Here is a 25,194-nt window from a genome sequence, read left to right on the forward strand (position 1 = left end):
TTTTTCAGAATTGTCACTCATTTGTTTATAGCGCAATAAATAAAAATCTCACAGGTGATCAAATACCCCCAAAAGAAAGCTCTATTTATGGGAAAAAAAGGACATCAATTTGATTTGGGTACAGCATCGCACGACCACGCAATTGTCAGTTAAAGTAATGCAGTCCAAAATCGCAAAAAATAGCCTGGTCATTAAGGGGGCAAAACCTTCCGGGGCTGAAGTGGTTAAAGAAAAAAACATGAAAGCTGATTGGTTACTATGCAGAGCTGCACCAGATTTTGCACTCTCCCGTTTTAGTAAATCAACCCCACAGTGGTTTATAACATTGGGAAAAGAGAGTCATTCTGCTAAAGAATAAATGTCTGGACTAACTAGCAATCTGTCAGTGTCAGCATTTCTTGACATAAGTGTATTGTCCTTAACAATCACTTAAAAGATGTCTTAAAGCAGTATTAAACCCAAAAGCAAACCTTTATTTTATTCCTGCTTACCAATTCTTAGATGTGATGGCTGCAATTGTTTTCTTTTTAGGTTTTCTTTATTTTCATCTGGTGATCCAGCCAGTAAAGCTGTTGCTTTTCACAAGAACAAGCGCTCTAGCAGAGTGTTTTACAGGGATGAGACAAATCATTTACCACTGGCAGAGTGCTTACAATGATCAGCTTTAATTTTCAAATGTAAAAACCTTTACCCAAAAAGGAAATAAAACTGTTTGCTGTAACTGCTTATAAAGTGTTACCTGGAGTTTGGCTTCAGTTTGTTAGTGTATTTAAATCTGCCAATACATTTAACACCCCCTCCCCCCAGACTGATAATGCTGCTGTCCGAAAGAGCCCCCTGTGCTCCTTCATCCAGAGTGGGGGCAACCTAATACAGGAGCTGAGCTACTAGCCAAAATCACCAGGAAAAAACAGAAAAAAAGCCTAAAAAAGTAAATGAATGCAGCCATCACATCTAATGATTGGTAAGCTGCAATATAATACATTTTTAGTTTTGGGTTTAATACCGCTTTAACCACTTAAGCCCCGGAATATTTTACCCCCTTCCTGACCAGGGCCAATTTTGCCATTCGGCACTGCGTGATTTTAACGGACAATTGCGCGGTCGTGCGACGCTGTACCCAAATGAAATTGACGTCCTTTTTTTCCCACAAACAGAGCTTTCTTCTGGTGGTATTTGATCACCTGTGCGATTTTTTGATCATGCGCTATAAACAAAAAAAGAGCATCAATTTTGCAAAAATAACAATATTTTTCACATTTTTTTATATGAAATTCCCCCCAAAAAAATGTAAAAATCAAAATTTTTCAACTTTTTCGGCCAATTTGTTTTATGCTACATATGTTTGGTAAAAAAATCACAAAAAGCATATTTTGATTGGTTTGCGCAAAAGTTATCGCGTTTACTAACAAATGGAAAGATTTTTGTCATTTTTGTTGTTTTTTTTTAACGTGCAATGGCGGCGATCTGCAATTTTTTTTGCGGTACTGCGACATTGCGGCGGACAGATCAGACCCTTGACTGACATTTTTTACACTTTTGGGGTTACCAGTGACATTTCTACAGTAATCAGTGCTATACATATGCACTGTTACTGTAAAAATACACTGGCAGTGAAGGGGTTAACTTTTTTTTGAGAGGGAGGGGTTATGTGTGTCCCTAGGGGCGTGATTCTAACTGTGATTGGCTGTGGCTTGAGGTGTAGGAACAGTGATCAACGGTCCTACATAGTAGAACCGTATGATCACTGTTTCTACACAGGGGAGAATGACAGGTGGCTTGTTTACATTAGCCGCCTGCCTTTCTCCCTCTGCACCGACGATCGACGAGTCCCTGCTGCTGGTGGGAATGTTACTAAAAGTGCATACTAGATAGGCAAATGTGTTTCGTATTGGATTTTCCTACTATCAGTCCCTTCCAGCAAAAGCCTAATTAGTGGCTTAGGAAATCGTTTCAGGTATGGCAGACCTTCCTGCAGTATTTCAAACTCAGCTTAAAAACCAAAAAAAATCAGTGCTAAATGCTGACAATTGTAGTGATGATACAATACATACTTGTACATAGCATATCACAGAATTATTTTATGGACAGATCTTGCGTTAAATCTCTTTTTTTATTTCTTCCCTCAGAATGCTCTTTCAATGGACTCAGCTATACCAATGGTTCCATTTATGTCGCTGATGAGGACTACTGCCTGCAGTGTGAATGTTTGGTAAAACTTACCCAACAAAGCGGTTCAGATTCCACCAATCTAACAAACATATACAAGCAGCATTCTTCTCTAATATTAATATTATATACAAACACACACTTTTTAGCCATAACCTTATGACCACCCACCTTACACTGAGTAAGTCCCCCTTTTGCCACCAAAACAACCTTGACCTGTCAAGGCATTGACTCCACTAGACCTCTGAAGGTATGCTGTGGTATCTGGCACCAAGCCATCAGTAGCAGACCCTTTAAGTCCTTACAGTTTCAAGGTTGGCCTCCATGAATTGTTTTTCCAGCTCTTCCCACAGATGCTCAATCATAATGAGATCTGGAGAATCACCTTGAAGTCACTTTCTTCAATTGCTCTGTAGTCCAGTTCTGATGTTCACGTGCCCATTGTAGGCACTTTTCACTGTGGACACGGGTCAGCATGGGTACCCTGACCAATCTGTAGCTGTGCAGCCCCATACGCAACAAATTGTGGTGCACTGTGTTTTCTGACACCTATCTGAACCAGCATTACATTTTTCAGCAGCTTGAGATACAGTAGCACTTTTTTTGGATTGGACCATATTGGCCAGCCTTCACTCCCCTGCATCAATTAGCCTTGTCCGTCCATGACCTTGTCACCCTTGCCTCTTACTTGAACCACTTTTAGTAGGTTCTGATTACTGCAGACCAGGAACATCTCACAAGAGCTGCAGTTTTGGAGATGCACTTACCCAGTTGTTTAGCCATTACAATTTGGCACTTGTCAAAGTTGCTCAAATCCTTATGCTTGCCCATTATTTCTGCTTTCAACACATCACCTTCAGGGACATGTTCACTTGCTGCCTAAAATATGGTTTCAGGTGCCATTATTTTTAGACATTAAGTGTAAGTAACATTATCTATCAGTGCATGATGTTATGGCTGATCGGTGTGTATATATACAGGATAATTATATACTGTGTATATACAGTGGGTACGGAAAGTATTCAGACCCCCTTAAATTTTTCACTCTTTGTTATATTGCAGCCATTTGCTAAAATCATTTAAGTTCATTCTTCTTCCTCATGAATGTACACATAGCACCCCATACTGACAGAAAAACACAGAATTATTGACATTGTTGCAGATTTATTAAAAAAGAAAAACTGAAATATCACATGGTCCTAAGTATTCAGACCCTTTGCTCAGTATTTAGTAGAAGCCCCCTTTTGATCTAATACAGCCAGGAGTCTTTTTGGGAAAGATGCAACAAGTCTTTCACACCTGGATTTGGGGATCCTCTGCCATTCCTCCTTGCAGATCCTCTCCAGTTCTGTCAGGTTGGATGGTAAACGTTGGTGGACAGCCATTTTTAGGTCTCTCCAGAGATGCTCAATTGGGTTTAAGTCAGGGCTCTGGCTGGGCCATTCAAGAACAGTCACGGAGTTGTTGTGAAGCCACTCCTTCATTATTTTAGCTGTGTGCTTAGGGTCATTGTCTTGTTGGAAGGTAAACCTTCGGCCCAGTCTGAGGTCCAGTACACTCTGGAGAAGGTTTTTGTCCAGGATATCCCTGTACTTGGCCGCATTCATCTTTCCCTCGATTGCAACCAGTCGTCCTGTCCCTGCAGCTGAAAAACACCCCCACAGCATGATGCTGCCACCACCATGCTTCACTGTTGGGACTGTATTGGACAGGTGATGAGCAGTGCCTGGTTTTCTCCACACATACCACTTAGAATTAAGGCCAAAAAGTTATATTTTGGTCTCATCAGACCAGAGAATCTTATTTCTCACCATCTTGGAGTCCTTCAGGTGTTTTTTTAGCAAACTCCATGCGGGCTTTCATGTGTCTTACACTGAGGAGAGGCTTCCGTCGGGCCACTCTGCCATAAAGCCCCGACTGGTGGAGGGCTGCAGTGATGGTTGACTTTCTACAACTTTCTCCCATCCCCTGACTGCATCTCTGGAGCTCAGCCACAGGGATCTTTGGGTTCTTCTTTACCTCTCTCACCAAGGCTCTTCTCCCCCGATAGCTCAGTTTGGCCAGACGGCCAGCTCTAGGAAGGGTTCTGGTCGTCCCAAACGTCTTCCAATCTCCTAACATTCTACGAGGAGGTGAGCTGTGAGCTAGATAGGGGGAGACCAGTGGATGTGGTGTACTTGGATTTCGCTAAGGCGTTTGATACAGTTCCCCACAAGTGCTTAATTTATAAAATAAGGTCTGCAGGTATCGATAGCAGGGTTTGCTCTTGGATACGGAACTGGCTTAAAAGGCGTGTCCAAAGGGTAGTAATAAACAGCGCATACTCAGACTGGTCTGAGGTGGTAAGCGGGGTCCCCCAAGGCTCAGTCTTGGGACCAACCTTGTTCAATTTATTCATAAACAACATTGAGGTCGGGATCAGTAGTTCCATATCAGTTTTTGCAGATGACACAAAATTGGGCAGGGCAATAACTTCACAACATGAAGCAGATATCCTACAGAATGACCTGGACAAAATTACAGAGTGGGCAACGACATGGCAAATGAGGTTTAACGTGGAGAAGTGTAAGGTTTTGCACTTGGGGACTAAAAACATAAAAACACAATACACGTTAGGAGGGGAGCCCTTGGGGGAATCAAAAATGGAGAAGGATCTGGGAGTCTTGGTTGATGATAGATTAGGAAACAGCATGCAATGTCAAGCGGCAGCTGCCAAAGCCAGCAGAACATTAGCATGCATAAAGAAAGGGATGCATTCCAGAGATAAGACTATAATCCTTCCACTTTATAAAACTCTGGTCCGACCGCATCTGGAGTATTCCGTCCAGTTCTGGTCGCCAGTCCTCAGGAGGGATGTGTTGGAGCTGGAGAGAGTCCAGAGAAGGGCAACTAAACTAATTAGGGGATTGGAGGACCTTGACTATGAAGAGCGTCTACAATCGCTCGATTTATTCTCCCTGGAGAAGAGACGTCTGAGGGGGGACATGATAATAGCAATTTATAAATATCTTAATGGGGATCCCAGCTTAGAAAAAAAGCTGTTCATTCGAAGGGATTGCATGAGGACTCGAGGGCATACAATGCGATTAGAGGAGAAGCGTTTTAACCTCAGGCAACATGGGGGGTTCTTTACTGTTAGGGCAACAAGATTGTGGAATTCTCTACCACAAGAGGTGGTTTCTGCGGGTAGTATGGTGGCTTTCAAAAGACTCTTAGACTTACATCTCAAGGATCAGAACATTCAGGGGTATGTGAGATGATTACAGCCACACACACCTACACAGGTTGAACTAGATGGACTATTGTCTTTATTCAACCTCACCTACTATGTAACTATGTAACTATGGAGGCCACTGTGCTCTTAGGAACCTTAAGTGCAGCAGAAATCTTTTTGTAACCTTGGCCAGATATGTGCCTTGCCACAATTCTGTTTCTGAGCTCTTCAGGCAGTTCCTTTGACCTCATGATTCTCATTTGCTCTGACATGCATTGTGATCTGGAAGGTCTTATATAGATAGGTGTGTGGCTTTCCTAATCAAGTCCAATCAGTATAATCAAACACAGCTGGACTCAAATGAAGGTGTAGAACCATCTCAAGGATGAGCAGAAGAAATGGAAAGCACCTGAGTTAAATATATGAGTGTCACAGCAAAGGGTCTGAATACTTAGGACCATGTGATATTTCAGTTTTTCTTTTTTAATAAATCTGCAACAATGTCAACAATTCTGTGTTTTTCCGTCAATATGGGGAGCTGTGTGTACATTCATGAGGAAGAAGAATGAACTTTACATAGTAACATAGTTACTATGTTACTAAAATAAACTTAAATGATTTTAGCAAATGGCTGCAATATAACAAAGAGTGAAAAATTTAAGGGGGTCAGAATACTTTCCGTACCCACTGTATATACAGTATCTTAGAAAAGTGAGTACACCCCTCACATTTTTATAAATATTTTATTTTATTTTTTCATGTGACAACCCTGAAGAAATGGCACTTTGCTACAATGTAAAGTAGTGAGTGTACAGCTTGTATAACAGTGTAAACGTGCTGTCCCATCGAAATAACTCAACACACAGCCATTAATGTCTAAACCGCAGGCAACAAAAGTGAGTACACCCCTAACCGAAAATGTCCAAATTGGGTCCAAAGTGTCAATATTTTGTGTGGCCACCATTATTTTCCAGCACTGCCTTAATACTCTTGGGCGTGGAGTTCACCAGAGCTTCACAGGTTGGCACTGAAGTCCTCTTCCACTCCTCCATGATGACATCACAGAGCTGGTGGATGTTAGAGACTTTGCGCTCTTCCACCTTGCATCAGATGCTCTATAGGTTTTATGTCTGGAGACATGCTTGGCCAGTCCATCACCTTTACCCTCAGCTTCTTTATCAAAACAGTGGTCGTCTTGGAGTTGTGTTTTGGGTCATTATGTTGGAATACTGCCCTGCGGCCCAGTCTCTGAAATGAGGGGATCATGCTCTGCTTCAGCTCTGCCTCAGTATGTCACAGTACATCTTTATGTAGAGCAACAATTTTATTTTCAGTTCCTCAGAGAGTTCTTTGCCATGATGTGCCATGTTGAACTTCCAGTGACCAGTATGAGAGAGTGAGAGCGATAACACCAAATTTAACACACCTGCCCCCCCATTCACACCTGAGACCTTGTATCACTAACGAGTCACATGACCCCAGAAAGGGAAAATGGCTAATTGGGCCCAATGTGAACATTTTCCCTTAGGAGTGTACTCACTTTTGTTGCCAGCGGTTTAGACATTATTGGCTGTGTGTTGAGTTATTTTGAGGGGACAGCAAATTTACACTGTTATACAAGCTGTACACTCACTACTTTACATTGTAGAAAAGTGTCACATTAAAAGGTATAATAAAATATTTACAAAAATGTGAGGGGTGTACTCACTTTTGGGAGATACTGTATGAATGTGTGTGTATGTGTATATATATATATATATATATATATAATTTGTGAGGGGGTTAGCTCAGCAACGGGTGCGTGTGACCCCCCAGATTTCATTTACTACATGAAATTAGGCACGGCAAACAACATTGCAGATGAAGACACAAAGGTGCAGTTTATTTATACACATATATATATATATATATATATATATATATATATATATATATATATACACACACACACACGGGAAAAAATGGCAAAAACAAAAAGATACTGTATACAGTAGAACAATGAAGACTGTATACAACATATATATTGAATGACAGAAAAAAGGAAATAGTGCCACTTTTATTCTTAGTCAGTTCAGGGCTCACTTGCTGTCAGTGGAGAGGGGCCCCCTTACACTGGGGGTCACTGATACAAGGACCCCATTTATACTTGGGGTCAGTGGAAAGAACTCTTCTCTTTCAGACCACTAAAAGTTATTTGTTTACTTAGCTAAAACATAAGAGGACAGGCTTTACCAGTCCCAGAAGGTGCGGAGTGACACTGGGGTTGCCACAATTCTGGCACAGACAGGTGGATTTTCAATTTACTCCTGCTCTAGCAACCACTGATGTTATAATGCCATTGACACACTACATAATTTTTCATTTTGCTGATCTACTTCAAATCTCCTAATTAAAAAAAAAAATATAGGGCAGGAAAAAAAAAAGCCTACTGATATTCACATTTGTTTGCAGAAATCAGAGATCTACTGTAGAGCTGAAGCACATTTATTTAGAGGACTATGCTGTGATGGCTGTTACCACTTCTTTAGAGACCCATGTTCTAAGGAAACCAATCAGGTAATTATTCCTGTTCTAGGGATCTATTTACCATGGATTTAAATAAATAAATGCATTATGTGAAATAGATAAATTATAGATAAAAAAGATCATTAAGCTACAGCCTGAGCAGAGTTTCTGTAATGCAGAGTTTTCTTAAAGCAGAACTAACCCATCCTGTAAGAGAGGCTTTGTAGTTGGCTAGTTTTGGCACCTAAGTACAAGGCCCAAACCCCATTATAATACAATCCCACCTGCTGAGGCCAACCCCTCCGCCATCTTGTGCCCTGTTTTTCGCCATAGGCCTTCTCATGACATTTCTGGACCTCGACCTTGATATCAGAAGATGGAATGTCCACATGGTAGTTAGCTCCATTGCACTTTTCTGGTGTTGTTAGGGGAAGGGTAAGACAGTGGCATCAGTAGGATATACACTAAAAAAGTTTTAATACACCCTAATTTTTCCAGTTTATTAAAATTTGAACAGTGCAAGTCCAATTATTGACCTTAAATGATACAAAGGTAAAAAAAAACTGTTATTATACCCTCTTAAGCAATATTTGTACAGTATTGTAGTACAGTATACAACAAGAACAGTTTTACACACCATCAAAAGATACTTGAAAACTGGAAGAAACTCTGACAGGAAGATAGACCCAAAGCTACAACAGAATCAGAAGACAAGTTTCTGTGAGTCAACAGCTTGTGTGACAGCAAATGTAAACCCCAACTGGAGGAAACCAGCCCTACAACATTAAGGTCTACCAGGTGGAAAATGTCCAGGGTGGATAGTCTGTAGCTGAATTGTCCATGGAGACTGGACTGCTAGGAATATGAACAACAAACACAAAAACTCAGCGCTGAGATTTTGTGTTTGTTGTTCATATAGCTTCTTTTCTCTCAGCGGGGAGTGATTGCGGGAGGCCGGCGGCAATCGGTGACGCCAGCCCCGTGCATCGGCATCCCTGCTGCCTAGTGGGGGTGGGAGCATGCTGGCAGCGGCGCACGCTCACCCCCTAGCACCAGGTGCCCGACCAATGTAGCCCTTACGTCGATTTGCGCAGGAGGGGCTGCCTGCTGCAGTAAAACCGTGGCGGGGGGGTTTGGAACTGGTAAGTAAGAATTCTTTCACAAATATAAATTTTAATTGTTTATTTTTTATCAATTGATAAAATGGAAAGTGAGTGAGCAGAAGAAAAATTTTAATCAAATCAATATTTGGTGTGGCTACCTTTTTGGCTTCAAACCAGCATCAATTCTTACACATGCACACTTTGAACACTTGAACAATGTCATAGATTTTGTAGGATTAGAGTCAGGTGTATGATTAACCAATTATACCAAGCAGGTGCTAATGATCATCAATTTCATATGTACGTTGAAACAAGGTCACAAACCGAAACAGCTGTGTAGGAGGCTTAAAACTGGGTGAGGAACAGCCCAACTCTGCTACTATGGTTTGTGGAAAACCATTTTATGTCACAGGTCATACACCATGGCAAGACTGAACACAGCAACAAGTACTTGTGTCTTTTATCAGCATGGTCTCTCCCAGACAAAGATTTCAAAGCAGACTGGGGTTTCAAGATGTGCTGTTCAAGCTCTTTGGAAGAAGCACAACGAAATGGGTAACGTTGAGGGTCGTAGACGCAGTGGTTGGCCAGGGAATCTTAATGCAGCAGACAAAAGACACTACATGTTTACTTCCCTTTGACATCAGAAGATGTCCAGCAGTGCCATCAGCACGGGAAGTGTGTTCACACCAAATATTGCTTTCATTTTTTAATTGATAAAAATAAACTATTAACACTTCTATTTCTGAAAATGTTCTTATTGTAGAGCATTTTTTTCACACCTGCCTAAAACTTTTGCACAGTAGTATATGATATTTTAGCTATGTGTCTTTTTTCATGGTTAAAATTCTTCATATGTTTATATGTATTTGTATTCTCTAGGTACTTTAAAAGTCCAAACATTACTGTCTTTGTCTGTACCAATTACTAAAGGTGGGTGTGGTGCCCACTATTCAAGCCCACATCAATATTTAGCTTAAATATTGTTTGCATTTAAAAATACATTTAATGTCATAATAATGAATGCAGAGCAGCCTAGAGTTCAGCTTTAGTGCAAAAATGTCAAAAGCGACTTTGCAGCCTAAATCTTATTTCCAACAAGTGTATTACTCAATAACTAAGGATAGGACTACTTGGGAAAATTCCAGTTTTCTTTATAGAGAGATGTAACTGCTTGCTGAAATACATTCAACACATTAACATTAGTGTTCTGAGAATTAGATGACTGTCAACAAATGATACATTTCCGAGTCATAAAATGTTTAATTGGAAAAAGTGTCTGAACATTTTGTGGTTCAAAAAAAAAAAAACTTCCCTAAGCAACAGCAGAAGGTGTGCAGTGTTTTCTATGAAGGAAGTCTATCATATTGCCAATAGCAATAGTACTGAAAACATGTTCAAATGTTATGTTCGTTTTGATATGTCTGATTTGAAACCATGCAAAATACCTCATAATTTCTTTTTTAGATTTATTCAGAACAGGGTGAGGTTCAGGGGCTTTGTAAGTGTCAGAACATCTTTCTACAGTGCCGTACCTGCTCCTCAGATCCTGACTGCTTCACACAGGGTGCATCAAGGAAATCTGAGTCAGGTATACATCTGCTTGTAAAAAAAGTAATTGTTCTTTTATCTTTATGTATTTTAAAGAATGGGTTTAACAATATCTAAATAAACATTGTTGCACATATTTATCTTAAAAGTTCCTCGCACCTATAAGATTCTCATTTTTGCATTCTGATCTTCATTTAGATATTGATTAAAGTGTATGTCTGGGCAAATCTAAAAAACATAATTCTGTACATCTCTCTAACATACAGTATATATATATATATATATATATATATATATATATATATATATATATATATATATAAATATTATATATATAGTATTATATAGTAAATATAAAATATTTACAAACATGTAGTTACTCACTTTTGGGAGATACTGTATGTATGTGTGTGTGTATATATATATATATATATATATATATATATATACACACACATATATACACTTCCATGCTTTATCACTTTAAAAATGCTGAAAGTACAGAAAATACCTTGTAATCTTCTTTTTAAGCTGACAGAACAACTCCTCTGCTGCACTGAAATCCCAAACAGTGTGTGTTGTCAGCTTAGTTTAGGGTCTCCCCTGCTTATCCCTGCACCTTTCTGTGCCATACCATACCACATACATGCATGCACTCATTTCTTTACCAGCAAAAAATTGCTGCAGCTTTGACTCCCAAGAGCCTGCCCACATAATCTGTGTAGGGGAAGGGCTCTTGTGAGATGTAGTTTTGGGGGGGCTTGCCTATGCCAGTAGGAACTGAGCTCCCGGCAGCTGCCTTTGCAGTAATTGGTGGTGTACTGGTAGAATAAACAATCAGGTTCTCAGTGCAGAAATAATGTAAAAAGGAAAATGAATCATGAGACATGCTCTTGAACAGAGATTGGCAACAGGTCCTTTGTGATCGACCTGCTGATCATGGTCATGTTACAGGTAGAAAGCATATCCATCAACCCTTGGTGCAGAGAAGTGTCAGTGAGGCAAAGCTACCTCTTCTAGCATGCTGATCCCCACAATCCTGCTCTCACGATGAAGTAGCATCAAGACACAGCTAGCTGTCCCTGCTGATTAACCTCTCAAATCCATCCCTGGCACTTGTATGTGATGTGATAGACAAGTGCCTGGGATGGATTCGAGAGGTTGATCGGCAGGGACAGCTAGCTTTGTCTTCATGCTACTTCATCGTGTTGCACTGCATATGGGGAAGGATAGAAGAAAAACACTTCTGATGGGTGACATAATGGTGGCACTGAGGTTACTTACTATACTATAATACTATAATATATACTATAATGTAGAGCATCATTACAATGGGAAGCAGTATAATAGAGGCACTATAATGGGAGGCCCAATCACCACCAATGTAAGAGGGAATGTTACTGGGAGCTGCAGCTGCTGGCGACCTGTCATAGTGAACACGGCTGGCGGCTGCACCTAGCTACTCAGAGCCTCAGCAGGAATCAGAGGATTCCTGCTGCTATGATTCGCACCGGCCTAAATCCCCGGTGTGAATGTAGCCTTACTGTTATTTACTGTGTAATTGTAAAATTTTTGTGTTAGTTGTTTGTAAAAATGTCCTTAAAGAAGAACTGTAGTCTGAAAAGACTGTACTTCCAAGCCATGCAAGATGGGAAAGGAAGGACAGTTTAGCAAACTATTTAGGCAAAGGATAAATCTTCACTATACCTCATTGTTTGGCCATGGGCCTCCATTAGACATTACTTTTTAGATTTCAATATTTTTTTATTAAGGTTCTGTAGTCAACAATTCATGTAGAACCAAAATCTCTCAATTACAAAGATCAATACAAATGGTTTCCAAACAAACATGTAGTTGAAAACATTCAAAAACCATTCTAGGCAAGTTAAATCAACAGTGTATGACAGCATACTGTAGAACCAATGTTCCACCAGCAATGCGCCTCCCTATCATAAAGATTGTAGGTGAAGTGAAAGGCACAAGAGGCAATAGCCATCATACTGGTGAAAATAATAGAGGATTGGCCTCCTATTGTGACTCTAAATAGGTTACATAAGTATCCATTGCAGAAATAAAAGTAAAAAACCAAAAAAAAAAAGAAGGGAACTTTGTCAGGTCATGCAGGATGAAGCAGAGCGCATATTCAAAAAAAAAAAAAGGGGGGGGGGGAGTAGAAGGAAAGAAAAAAGAGAACGTTTTGGCCATATCTGCAGAAAAGGTGAGGAGGGCTGCCTCTGGACTTGCTAGTCAGTAGATAGGTATCTGATCCATGCATCCTACATCTTATCATATTTTGCAGTGTTTTTATGAAGGTTACAGGTAAGCTTATCATTAACTATTATCCAGTTAATAATGAAAAAACCAGGATATGTTCCCATATATGGCCCTAGATGATTGCCTGAGCAGGGAATGGCATATATAAGGTTAAATGCCTCACAGGGTAACCGTTGATCGCATACTGAGGTTAAAAAAAGACTAGTGAAGGACAGAGGATCCTTCGCAATGAAGGGGATCAAACTTCAAAAATAGGTGAAAAAAACCTTTATTTGGCACTTGGCAGCAGTAGTATACAAGTGAGAAGATGTGACACAACAATATATATAAAAACAGTTAAAAAACAAGAAGTAGTGATGGACCCACAACCACAAGGATTGCTGCAGTAAGCTGGTATAAATACACGTGAAGACCTGTGATGGCTAAAACAACTGAATATTGCACTGTCCCAAAGTGGCCACTGATCAGTAGCTAAATAATTCAGATGTAACGATAAAATACTAAATAGCTGCCAACACGGATATCCCAATGGGGAAAAGGGTTGATGCTGGGATCAATGGTGGCTGAAACAGATGAGATATTGCACTGTCCCAGATTGCCAGTAGTCAATAGCTAAATTGCACACAAGAGTAGAAAGGTCCCAGAGGGTTCTAAGATGGCATAGAACGTGAGGCTAAGGTGGGACCACAGTCCGATATCTCAATCAAGAGATGGCTAATGCTGGGCTGAGCCTCATATAAAGTAAAGAAGTTGGGTGGCAGGCAGAACAGAGCACAGAATAACAGCCTGCAGTTCAATTGCAGATTCCAGTTAAAGCCATGGACATTAAGTATGTCTACCGTGAAATGATCAGCGATACATGCCGTAGCAAAGTTCCATGCAGTATACCAGCTTACTACAGCAATCCTTGTGGTTGTGGGTCCACCACTACTGCTTGTTTTTTTAACAGTTTTTATACATATTGTTGTGTCACATCTTCTCACTTGTACAGTATACTAGTGCTTTTCACGGCACAAGTGCCTAATAAAGTTTTTTTTAACTTATTTTTGAAGTTTGCCTCTTGGGTACCCTTAGTTGATCCCCTTCATTGCGAAGGATTCTCTGTCCTTCACTAGTCTTTTTTTTTTATTATCCAGTTAAGCTTGTGTTTGATGTATTCAAGTGGTACCACAGGCTGCTTCCAATGTTTCACTATCTAATCACAACTGTTAAGGCTTCCCACAGTCCAATAATGCACAGATGTCACAAAAGCATCAGGAAAATGATATTGATAGTAATCAGTCCATGATCATTCAACATATATCCTGGGATGTTTAGATAAACAAGTGTAGCTTTCAAGGATCACCACCACCACTGTACTCCAAGGGGGGAGGAGAAATGCCCACTCACCAGCTGCTGTGGCCCAAAACACTCTCGTGCCTGAGCAATGTAAGCCTGAGGTATTAGTCTTTGATCTGCACACCCAACCGGACTCCACACCAGCTAAAGCAATCAGGCTCGACAGCATAAGGGAAGAGAAGCAAAATCCCACTAGTGTGATACCGTTTTAAAAAGCTTTATTGCACATATAAAATAAGTAAACAACTCACATGGTATCCATATATCATCCGCATGTCATAAATAGGAGGAGGGTACCCTTCGGGAAATCGTGTCCAGGCTCCACGCCATCGACCTCGCGCCGTCCGGGTGTCCCGAGCTCCTAGTCTGCAAGAGTGGTTACGCCGCCTGGTCACGCCCCGACGCGTTTCGTACTTCCGACTTCTTCACCGGGGGCGTGACCATGACGGCTTGGCGGTAACCTAAATACCTCCGACCTTCCGCCCAGTTGCTCAGGCACGAGAGTGTTTTGGGCCACAGCAGCTGGTGGTGAGTGGGCATTTCTCCTCCCCCCTTGGAGCACGGTGGTGGTGGTGATCCTTGAAAGCTACACTTGTTTATCTAAACATCCCAGGATATATGTTGAATGATCATGGACTGATTACTATCAATATCATTTTCCTGATGCTTTTGTGACATCTGTGCATTATTGGACTGTGGGAAGCCTTAACAGTTGTGATTATATATCTATGCGGCATTAACTTTTGGTTATTTCTTTGCGCTACTGGTCTATTTAGAGAGAATTTTTGAATACCATCTATTATTCCATTGTTCACATATTTTTTGGTTAAGTAGCAGCATGTCGCCTGTCTCTTCAAAGTAGTGCACAAGTCTCTTCCAAGTCTCTAAACAAGTCTCTTCAAGTCACGGGGCGACTTTCTGGTAGCGGTAGTGTGAACCAGTTCTAAGAGTTCTTTGGGACCTCAGGGGGTATTTCTGGAACAAAGCTAATTCAGGAGATCTACGAGTATGTACCCCTGTTACCAAACAGATGTGATTGAAATTTTGATCCAAAATAGTACTTTGGGGCATTGCTACCAAATAAGGTATGTGGTTCCAAGTTGGTCACAGTGCCTTAAACAGTTAGGAGTGGTCGTTGGGTGCAGTTTTACAATTCTTGTGGGTACCAGATGCCATCTTAGTAATGTCTTATATATAGTTGGATTCAATCAATGTTTTGTTGACTGAGATTTTGGATAGATCGTTACTAATTTCCTGCCATTTGGTGATTCTAATGAGATGTTCATAACCGTTTCCTAGAGCTTCAATAATTGGCTGAATGTTTGTGGAGCATTACACCTCTATGAGCTTGTTTTTCATCCAATTACAAAACCATGAACATTTATATGGATGTGCCCCCATAACTTTGTACCCTTTTCTTCTAAAAGGCGTTTTCACAATATTTTAGACTATCTGTGCAAGTTTGTGCCCATTTAACCAAAATAGTATTTGTGAGCTCAGGCACTTATGTTGTAAGAAAAGACCTGTCTCACAATAGGGTTGTAGTCAGAGGTCTGCGCAGGTCACTTGAGGTCCTCCACGCACAACTCATCAAACCATGTCTTGATGGACTTTCCTTTGTGCACAGGAGCACAGTGATGCTGAAAAAGAAAAGGGCCTTCCGCAAAATGCTGCCACAGTGTTGGAAGTGCACAATTGTCTAAAATGTTTTGTAATCTGTGGTATTACCAATCCCCTTCACTGGAAACACTTGAACTAAATCATTTAGAAGAGTGTTCACATAATTTTGTCCATAAAATGTATTTTGTCATTATACCAAATGCAAATAGTAGCATTCTGCCATTTAACACAGCACAGTAAACAAGCTATAACACAAGACTAATAATATATTGCTTTATTCTTTTACATTTCAACATTTGCTTACAGAGCACAAACCCAAGGCTCCAATGAGCATTTTTCGGGTATTATTTAAAGGCACACTGAACCTTTGGGATGAAAATTCCAGTCCTTGATGACATCAAGCTCCAGATCACGGGGAGGGAAGATACCAGAACTGTTACTATCTTGTAATTTCAGCTTCCTAAAGCTTTCTCGGCGCTTGTATGGTAAGAGACTCCGTGGAACCCCAGAAGTGAAGTGTCCTTTAAAAGTATAAAGGGCAATAGCCCAGGGCAGCCAATCTAAAATCATCTTTCTGAAATTTGATTGGTTGCTCTGTATTTTGATCCAAGCATGAAAATGAGTGTGCTGACAGAGGGAGGAGAAAGATGACCTTATCAGTCTTCTGCTGCTCCTTCATTGCCCAATAACAGGCTGTTCGGTGGGGAGGTCCGGAGCAAGGTGGCCTAGCTGCCTTGCTTCACTGCATTCTAAAAAAGTCAGGTCACTAACCTGGCTAGGATGGCAACTGTCAGGACTAGATGGATAGAAAAACAAATCCTTTTAAAAAGTAAAACAAGTCTCCTATATGTAAATTAGCCTTGTATTTATCAATTTGCTCTTAAGTTTATAATAATCCTTTTTTATCTTTTTACAGTGATCTACTACATTCAGAAAGGTGACAGAATATCATGGTACAGTTCAACAGGAAGTTCTCTTTCCTCTCTAAAAAGCCTAGTCATCAACAGGCGTGCTATACTAAAATCCAACTTAATCATTCTCTCCAGTGGAAGACTGTTTATTTAATAAATGACTATAAAGCATTTTTTGTTTGACAAATTTATGAAATATACTTGATAAAGAGATACATATAATTATTCCTATGCTGCTTCGTGAGAATTTAAACTCACAACGAACATCCAACTACAGACCTTTGCCGGGAGTGCAAATCATAATCACCAGAGGACTTTTAAAAGCCAAAGCTGGTGTCTCCATTGGAAAGCCAAGTTACCGCCATCTGATGCTAACATGTCATGCCACATCTGTACAATCCAACTACCATGATACAGAATGTGATATTGGATGCTAGACTAGAAACTTGCTTTACCCATTAACTGTGGAGTTACAATGAACAATGGAATATCCCAACACTGTCAGATTAACCACTAAATGGATCCTCAGGTTAAGCTACATACAGCAAGCATATGTAAAATTTATATACCTACTTTAATGTATAAAAATGGCCTATGATGTAAAATTGTATCAGTCTCCTTTTTTGCTTTTTTTTTTTTTCTTTAAAATGTTTATGGTCGCTCTAATGAACCAATATGGAAGAATATAGAGATTATAACTGAACACTTTTTTTCTTAGTTTTGTAGTTTGACTCTCATGTTTATGCTTCATAAGCTTCATAAGTCTGACCCCTGCGAAGTTGAATACCTTTGATTGCACCACAAATCTAGTACAGCAGGAATAATGACTCCAACTTGCAATCATAGGTTATAATGTTCAAACCCGAGGAAATACCAGAAAGTATTTTACCTACTCATGTCCAAGTCCAGAACCCCTTGCTATAATTTATTGGTCTTCTATTGGGATTGCAGATAAAAATAATTCATGCAAGTGTCCTGCTGACAAGAACAAGATGGTGAAGAGAGTTTTGCTTGCAGCATCTGTGGAAAGCAGCAGAATGCATAATACAAGGGAACAGCCTTGATGAAAATAAAATGTTTGCACAGCCAGAACATAACTTCTGTGCCCCTTTCAGACGGGTGTTCTGATCATACCTGTCTGTCAGTTTTCAGGTGGACCAGATCAGAAGGTCTGTTCCTCCTTATATAAAGTTGGGTGTAAATGGACTTCTTTACATTTACACCCGCCTACCCCCGGGTCCAATCAGGCCCACTAAAAAAAAAAAAAAAAAACGGGAGAGGACTCCATCCTCTTCTGTTTAGGTGGAGTATATCAAAGGTAGCTGGGTGTAAACTGACCGCAGAGTCCGTATTACTCCTGGCCGCCAATAGAGCACAGAGGACTTTGCCTGTGTCCACTCTGCAGATACTGAGCAGACACGGATGTCATCCACTCGATCCGTTCCGATCAGCAGGGGATCAGCTCACTGATCCTTTGCTGGTGCAAGGGGCCATAAGGCTGGCCATAGATGGATTTAAACTCTGCCGGTTCAGCGGGGACTGGCCACATTTCCATTCATCTATGGCCATTCCTGCTAAAGAGTAAATCGATTTAATATTTGGCTTCTCTGGAACGGGCATGTTGGAAATTACACTACAGCTGATCTGCTGCAGCTCTGATCAGTGCGTTCTGACAACAAAGCACAGAAGGGAGGATTCCTCCATCCACCTTAAATGTGTGGATAAGTGAATCTTTTAATTTTAGTTTGGATCAGTCAGCTGGCTAACAAAAAAAAAAAAGAAAAAGAAGATCTATGTATAACTACCTTTTAATTTTGCATAGAGTAGTGAAGGGTTCAAATTCCTGTTTTTTTTAATGTATGCACCCAGTTGGAGAGATTGCCCAGCACTGACTGTGGAATAGCAAATCTGACATTTGCCATAGTAAGGGCTCGTTCACACCGCCGTCCAGGAGTGGTAAAAGCAGGCAATTGAACCGCAGTGTTACCACCTCCCAACCGTCCACCTAAATAAGGACATGTAGCCACTCAGGGCTGTGCATATTCCACTCCTGCGATGTTTTAGTTCATGGCTGGGGCAAAACTAAACCCCCTTGTCATGTTCAGTGGGCAGTACCACGATCGAACGCCACCTCTTTAACCACTTCTGGACCAGAAGCACTTAGCCCCTTAATGACCAGACCATTTTTTTGGCTACTGCACTGCATTACTTTAACTGACAATTGCGCGGTCGTGTGATGCTGTACCCAAATAAAATTCCCTTTTTTCCCCACAAATAGAGCTTTCTTTTGGTGGTATTTAATCACCTCTGCGATTTTTAAATTTTTCCCTATAAACAAAAAAGTGCGACAATTCTGATAAGAAAAACTATATTTTTTACTTTTCTGCTATATACTATTCCCAATAAAAAAATTAAAAATCAAAATTTTTCATAATTTTAGGCCAATTTGTATTCTGCTACATATTTTTGGTAAAAAAAAAAAATCCCAATGAGTGTATATTGATTGGTTTGGGCAAAAGTTATCGTGTACAAACTAGGTGAAAGATTTCTGTCATTTTTATGGTTATTTTTTTTTATATAGTAATTGCAGCGATCAGCAATTTTTAGTGGGACTGTGACATTGTGGCGGACAGATCGGACCCCTAACTGACATTTTTTACACTTTTGGTGGGCCCAGTGACATTACTACAGTAATCAGTGCTAAAAATATGCACTGTTACTGTACTAATGACACTGGCAGGGAAGGGGTTAACAGCAGGGGCGATCAAAGGGTTAAATGTGTCCCTAGGGGGTGCTTTCTAACTGTGGGGGGGTGGACTTACTGTATGAACACAGAGACCTGTGTTCCTAAATAAGAGGAACACAGGATCCCTGTGTTCATAACTGACTGTGTTTACAGCGGCAGACCGCCGCTCTTTCTTCATGAGGAGCGATCATGGGTGCCCGGCAGCAATCGCGGCGGCCAGACCTACTAATTGGCTCCCCCTGTGGCCAATAAGTGCGCACTAACGGTCCCGTTAAGCAACGTACAGGTACATCGTTTCGCGGGACAGAGCCGACCTGCCACAGAAAAAATACAACGGCTGGTCGACAAGCAGTTATGTTAACTGGGCCACGTTGCAACCACCCTGCAACTGTGTGCAAGGCAATGCACACAGTTGCGGTGTGGTGGTTTTGCTTTTTGATGGTTAAAACAGGCATTGAGGAGTAAACATTTCACCTCCCAGCTGCCTGTCAACTGCCTTTAAAACACAGTGCACAGAACATTACTTTTTTAGAGGAGAGCAATAATAGTGTAGCCTTGTGCAAATCACCACAGGGAGAAAAAAAGATTTAATGGCAGAACTGATAGGGGGTTGTTGATCAGTTTCAGCTGCTTCAGTGTTGTTAATGAAATTACCAACAGGTGCACTAGATGTGCAACAATGAGATGACCTCCAAAACAGGAATGTTTTTTTTCCCTACTCCTCTTTTCTGACTTTTCACTAGTTTTGCATTTGGATAGGGTCAATGTCACTACTGGTAGCATGAGGTGATACCTGGACCCTATAGGGGTTGGAAAGGCAGTCCAACTCCTCCAGGATGGCACATCAATTCGTGCCATAGCCAGAAGGTTTGCACAGTCTCAAGAGCATGGAGGAGATTCCAGGAGACAGGCAGTTACTCTAGAAGAGCTGGACAGGGCTATAGAAAGTCCTTAACCCACCGGCAGTATCTGCTCCTTTGTGCAAGGAGAAACAGGATGAGCACTGCCAGAGCCCTACAAAATAACCTCTAAAGCCCCGTACACACGTACCGATCGTCGGCATACAAATGTTCCTCTTTTCTCCCCGGGATGTCGGTGTCTGTTGAAAAGTGCAAAGACAGCACAAGGACAGCACAAGAATTTTGTCTGCAGACTTCAGCTGACTGCAGAAGTGATGTCATGTAATGGTTAACTTTCCCTGTGTTTTTAATTTTCTGAGCATGCCCAGTCTTGCAAATCTGCGGTCTGTCGGCCGAATTCTGTACTGACAGGCGAACAATCGTCCGTTCTGGTGTCCGCAGACAAAAATTTTCATGTTTGCAAGAAAGACTTTTGTCCGCGGATTGTGCGCAGACATCTGTCGGAGGCACCATACTAACACGCGTACAATCGGCAGATCTTTCGTCCGCCGACGTTTGTATGCCGACGATCGGTACGTGTGTACGGGCCTTAACAGGCCACTGGTTTGAATGTCTCTGACCAAACAATCACTAATAGACTTCACAAGGGTAGCCTGAGGGCCCGAATGTCCTCTAGTGGGCCCCTTTGCTCACTGCCCAACACCATGGAGCTCGATTAGCATTTGCCATTGAACACCAGAATTGGCAGGTCCTTCACTGGCACTGTGTGCTTTTCACAGATGAGAGCGGGTTCACCCTGAGTACATGTGACAGATGTGAAAGGGTTTGAAGAAGCTGTAGAGAACATTATGCTGCCTGTAATATCATTCAGCATGACCGGTGTGGTGGTGGGTCAGTGATGATCTGGGGAAGCATACACAGACATCTACAGGCTAGACAATGACACCCTGACTACCATTAGGTATTGGGATGAAATACTTGGACCCATGTCAGACCCTACGCTGGTGCAGTGGGTCCTGGGTTCCTTCTGGTGCACGACAATGCCCGGCCTCATGTGGCGAAAGTATGCAACCAAATCCAGGAGGATGAAGGAATTGGTACCATTGAATGGCCCCCATGCTCGTCTGACCTAAATCCAATAGAACACCTCTGTGACATTATGTTTCGGTGCATCCGATGCCACCAGGTTGCACTTCAGTCTGTTCAGGAGCTCAGTGATGCCTTGGTTCAGATCTAGGAGGAAATACCCCAGGACACCATCTGTCTTTTAAACAGGAGCTTGCCCCGACATTGTCAGGCATGCATACAAGCACGTTGGGGCCATACAAACTACTGAGTACCATTTTGAGTTGCTGCAATGAAATTTCAGAAAAAAGGACGTAGCCTGCTGCATCATTTTTTCACTTTGATTTTCTGAGAGGGGAGGGGGGGGGGTGTCATGGGACCGGCACAATATATGAAAGAATTAAGGTACAAAGTAACATTTTTGAAAGTTTTTAAAGAATACAGATTGATTTCTATTGCTCATTACATGCAAATAATAGTGCGACTTGTCATGTGACAGTGTCCAAAGTCGCATGACAAGTCACACCAGTGGAAATAGATCTTTAGTCTATGTTTCCAGTATTTCGATTTAGAGTGCGACTTTGATGCAACTTTGATCCAACTTTACACTCTCTGGATCAAAGTCGCATCAAACATTGCATCAAAGTAATGCAGGTACCTTTTCAAAGTCGCATAGATGGGAACGGGTGCCATTGATTAGTTGCACTAGTGGAAACGTAGACTTAATGTGGTTGTCTGTACTATCATCACTGTAGACTGTGAGCTGAGAACCCAGAGCACTTACAGCTATACTGACAGTTCCTCCCCCTCCCCCCCTGTGTCCAGCTTCCTTCTCCTATGGTAATCTTCATTCAAAGCCCAGCACACATACTGTATAGGTGCAACCCCCCACCACAGCTATACTGTATATATGCAACTCCCCCCCCCCCCGGTCCTGTGTGGATGGCTCTTTTTTTATTTCTCCATTTTCTCATTATTTAGGATATTCAATGCATCCCTACTGATGAGAGAACACTGGGCGGGAACCTATGATCAGCTCCTCCCATTCTTTATACGCCCACTGGCTACATAGGAACAGTGCCCCACCCTGGAAGTGATGTCACTAGCTTTCAGTAACCACACCCACTTGCTGCTCTTGGACTCAGCAGGAAGAGGAATTGAAGTCAAAGGGACCGACCAAGATTCATACCATGTATGGGCAGGCTTATTGTACCCAAGTTGATTAATAAATCAATTTGGGTACAACCAGCCTGCCAGATTTTGCATGCAATTATTGCAATATTCACTAGGTGTTCTCCTGGGAGGGACCTCTCCCCCCTATCCCCTGCTGGGAAAACACAATAGCTCCACGGAAGGGATTCCCCCATCAACACTGACTGTGTTGATGTGGATATTAAGCAATTATCTTTCGAGCAAACCGTGGGTGCAGGACAGAAAATCGCACCATCTATGGATGGCTTAAATTTTGCTTTAATTACAGATTACTTTACAGTGTACATTTTTCATTGTCTACTGGTATTATTGTGTATGTAAAACTTAACATTAAACTTTAACGTATTTGCTACTTTTGGCATGTTACTGGAAATATGCTATTTGGAAGAGTTTTGTTATATCTGTTTAAAAAAAGCAAGAAAAATGCAAGTCTAAATATTCCTCCTAATTCTTATGTTAAACTACAGAATAATTAGTGTCTGTGTCATAGAGATAGGAAAGTGGGAGAGTTTAACTAATTTAACCACTTTAGCACTGCTCACTGTGCTGCTACTGCGGCACAGTGGCTCGTTATCGTCTGGCGACATAGACCTACGTCACCAGACATTCCCCTCTCTCGGCAGCGCGCGCGCTCCCGCTGTGGAGCGGCAGTTATCACCGCTGTCGGGGATCGAGTGTGGAGATCCGCCCGCTTGTGTAAACAAAGCGGGCGGATCTCCTAAGTGACAGGCAGGGTCAGATTGCAGGATTCAGCATAGCTGAACCTGCGATCTGTGCCTGTGTCACTCAATCACCTCCCCCCACACACGTTAGTAAGCACCAGGCATACATTAACCCCTTGATCACCAATAAAAGTGAACCCCTTCCCTGCCAGTGTCATTTTTACAGTAACAGTGCATATTTATAGCACTGATTACTGTAGTAATGTCACTGGTACCCCCAAAAGTGTCAGTCAAGGGTCCGATCTGTCTGCCGCAATGTCGCAGTCCCGCAAAAAAAAAAATAAATTGCAGATCGCCCCCATTACTAGTTAAAAAAAAACAATAAACATTACATAAATTTCCCGTAGTAAGTAGCTGCGATAACTTTTGCGCAAACCAATCAAAATACGCTTATTGCAATTTTTTTTACCAAAAATATGTAGCAGAAAACAAATTGGCCTAAAATGTTAAAAAATTTTGATTTTTACATTTTTTTGGGGGGGAATTTCATATAAAAAAAATGTGAAAAATAGTTATTTTTTCAAAATTGTCGCTCTTTTTTTGTTTATAGCACAAAAAGTAAAAATCGCACAGGTGATCAAATAACACCAAAAGAAAGCTCTATTTGTGGGGAAAAAAAGACATCAATTTAATTTGGGTACAGCATCACACGACTGCGCAATTGTCTGTTAAAGTAACGCAGTGCCGAATCGCAAAATATGGCCTAGTCAGGAATGGGGTAAAATCTTCCGGTCTGAAAGCGGTTAAAAATACGCTCATTGAGAATTTTTTTGTCAAAAGACATGTAGCTAAATACATTTTGGCCTAAATATATGACAAAAATTTAATATTTTGGATATTTTTTAACTGTCAAAGTAGAAAAATATTGTTATTTTATCAAAATTGTCGCTTTTTTTTTTAATATCGCAAAAAATAAAAATTGCAGAGATGATCAAATACCACCAAAAGAAAGCTCTGTTTGTGGGGAAAAAAGGATGTAAATTTCGTTTGGGTACGGCGTTGCATGACCGCGCAATTGTCAGTTAAAGTCGCACAGTGCCGAATCGCAAAAAGTGGCCCAGATGTAAAGCAGGAAAATCCTCCGGTGGTAAAGTGGTTAACAAAAGACAACTGGATTAGGCTGACACCACTCTGACACCAGTGCACAAAAATCTTGTGCTTTTCAGCCCAAATTGAGACAAAAAAAAACAAAAAATGAAAAGGAGAGCTTAACCCCAAATATCTTGTCCACCCCTCCAGACCTGCACATAGCCCCGTGCTGCTATTGTAGCAGTCTGTATACTGTAATACACAGCCCCCAAATGAGTATCCATCAGAATGCTTGTGTAGCAGGTTTTCCAGGCCTGTGGCCTGATGTGGGTCTGCCATCGGTACCAGTTACCTCTCCAGCCCTTGTGAGCTGCGACCCTGGGAGTGAGCACTGAGACATTGACAACTCCGGCATCTTTGTTTTGTTGTTTTATTGGATTTAAGCGAATGGGAGAAGGGAATGAGTGGGATACTCCTTTAGGCTCAACTAAATACAATTGTGGGACTTTTCTGGCAAAAATGCCTGTTAGCGCGGTCTTGAGTGACGCCAGCCGACGCTAGCCAACGCTTCCTGACGCTTGAACACTGTGTATCACTGAAACTGTGCTGGATCCTCAACTTTAGCTATAGCTATAGCTCAAAGTCACTGAATGGCTCCCTCCAGCACTGCACTGACTGAAAAAGCTCCTAAAGGTTAGGGGGGGGGACATTTATTGCTCCACCTATACCCATGGGACGGTGACAGACCAATCAATGTATAGGATAATTTGCTAGTATGTGCTCATTTGCATATTAAATCTGATTGGTAGTTTGTTTGTATGTCAACTGTAATAACGGTTATTTTTCAGGTAATGAGCATATATATAGTAATAACT

At 41.3% G+C, this 25,194-nt stretch overlaps 1 protein-coding gene across 1 annotated transcript in view; it reads left to right on the top strand.

The window, feature by feature from the left end:
* VWCE (von Willebrand factor C and EGF domains) overlaps positions 1-17,293 on the top strand; it is a 127,890-nt gene extending 110,597 nt beyond the window's left edge. Inside the window, exons 27-31 of the mRNA XM_082269705.1 lie at positions 2,130-2,212; positions 7,835-7,939; positions 10,459-10,582; positions 16,081-16,259; positions 16,691-17,293. Coding sequence (XP_082125831.1) covers positions 2,130-2,212; positions 7,835-7,939; positions 10,459-10,582; positions 16,081-16,166 — 398 coding nt within the window. The 3' untranslated portion in view covers positions 16,167-16,259; positions 16,691-17,293. The remainder of the gene's footprint in view (positions 1-2,129; positions 2,213-7,834; positions 7,940-10,458; positions 10,583-16,080; positions 16,260-16,690) is intronic.
* The last annotated feature ends 7,901 nt before the right edge of the window (positions 17,294-25,194 follow it).

Source organism: Pelophylax lessonae (assembly GCF_965119305.1).
Source record: "Pelophylax lessonae genome assembly, chromosome: 10".
NCBI lineage: Eukaryota > Metazoa > Chordata > Amphibia > Anura > Ranidae > Pelophylax > Pelophylax lessonae.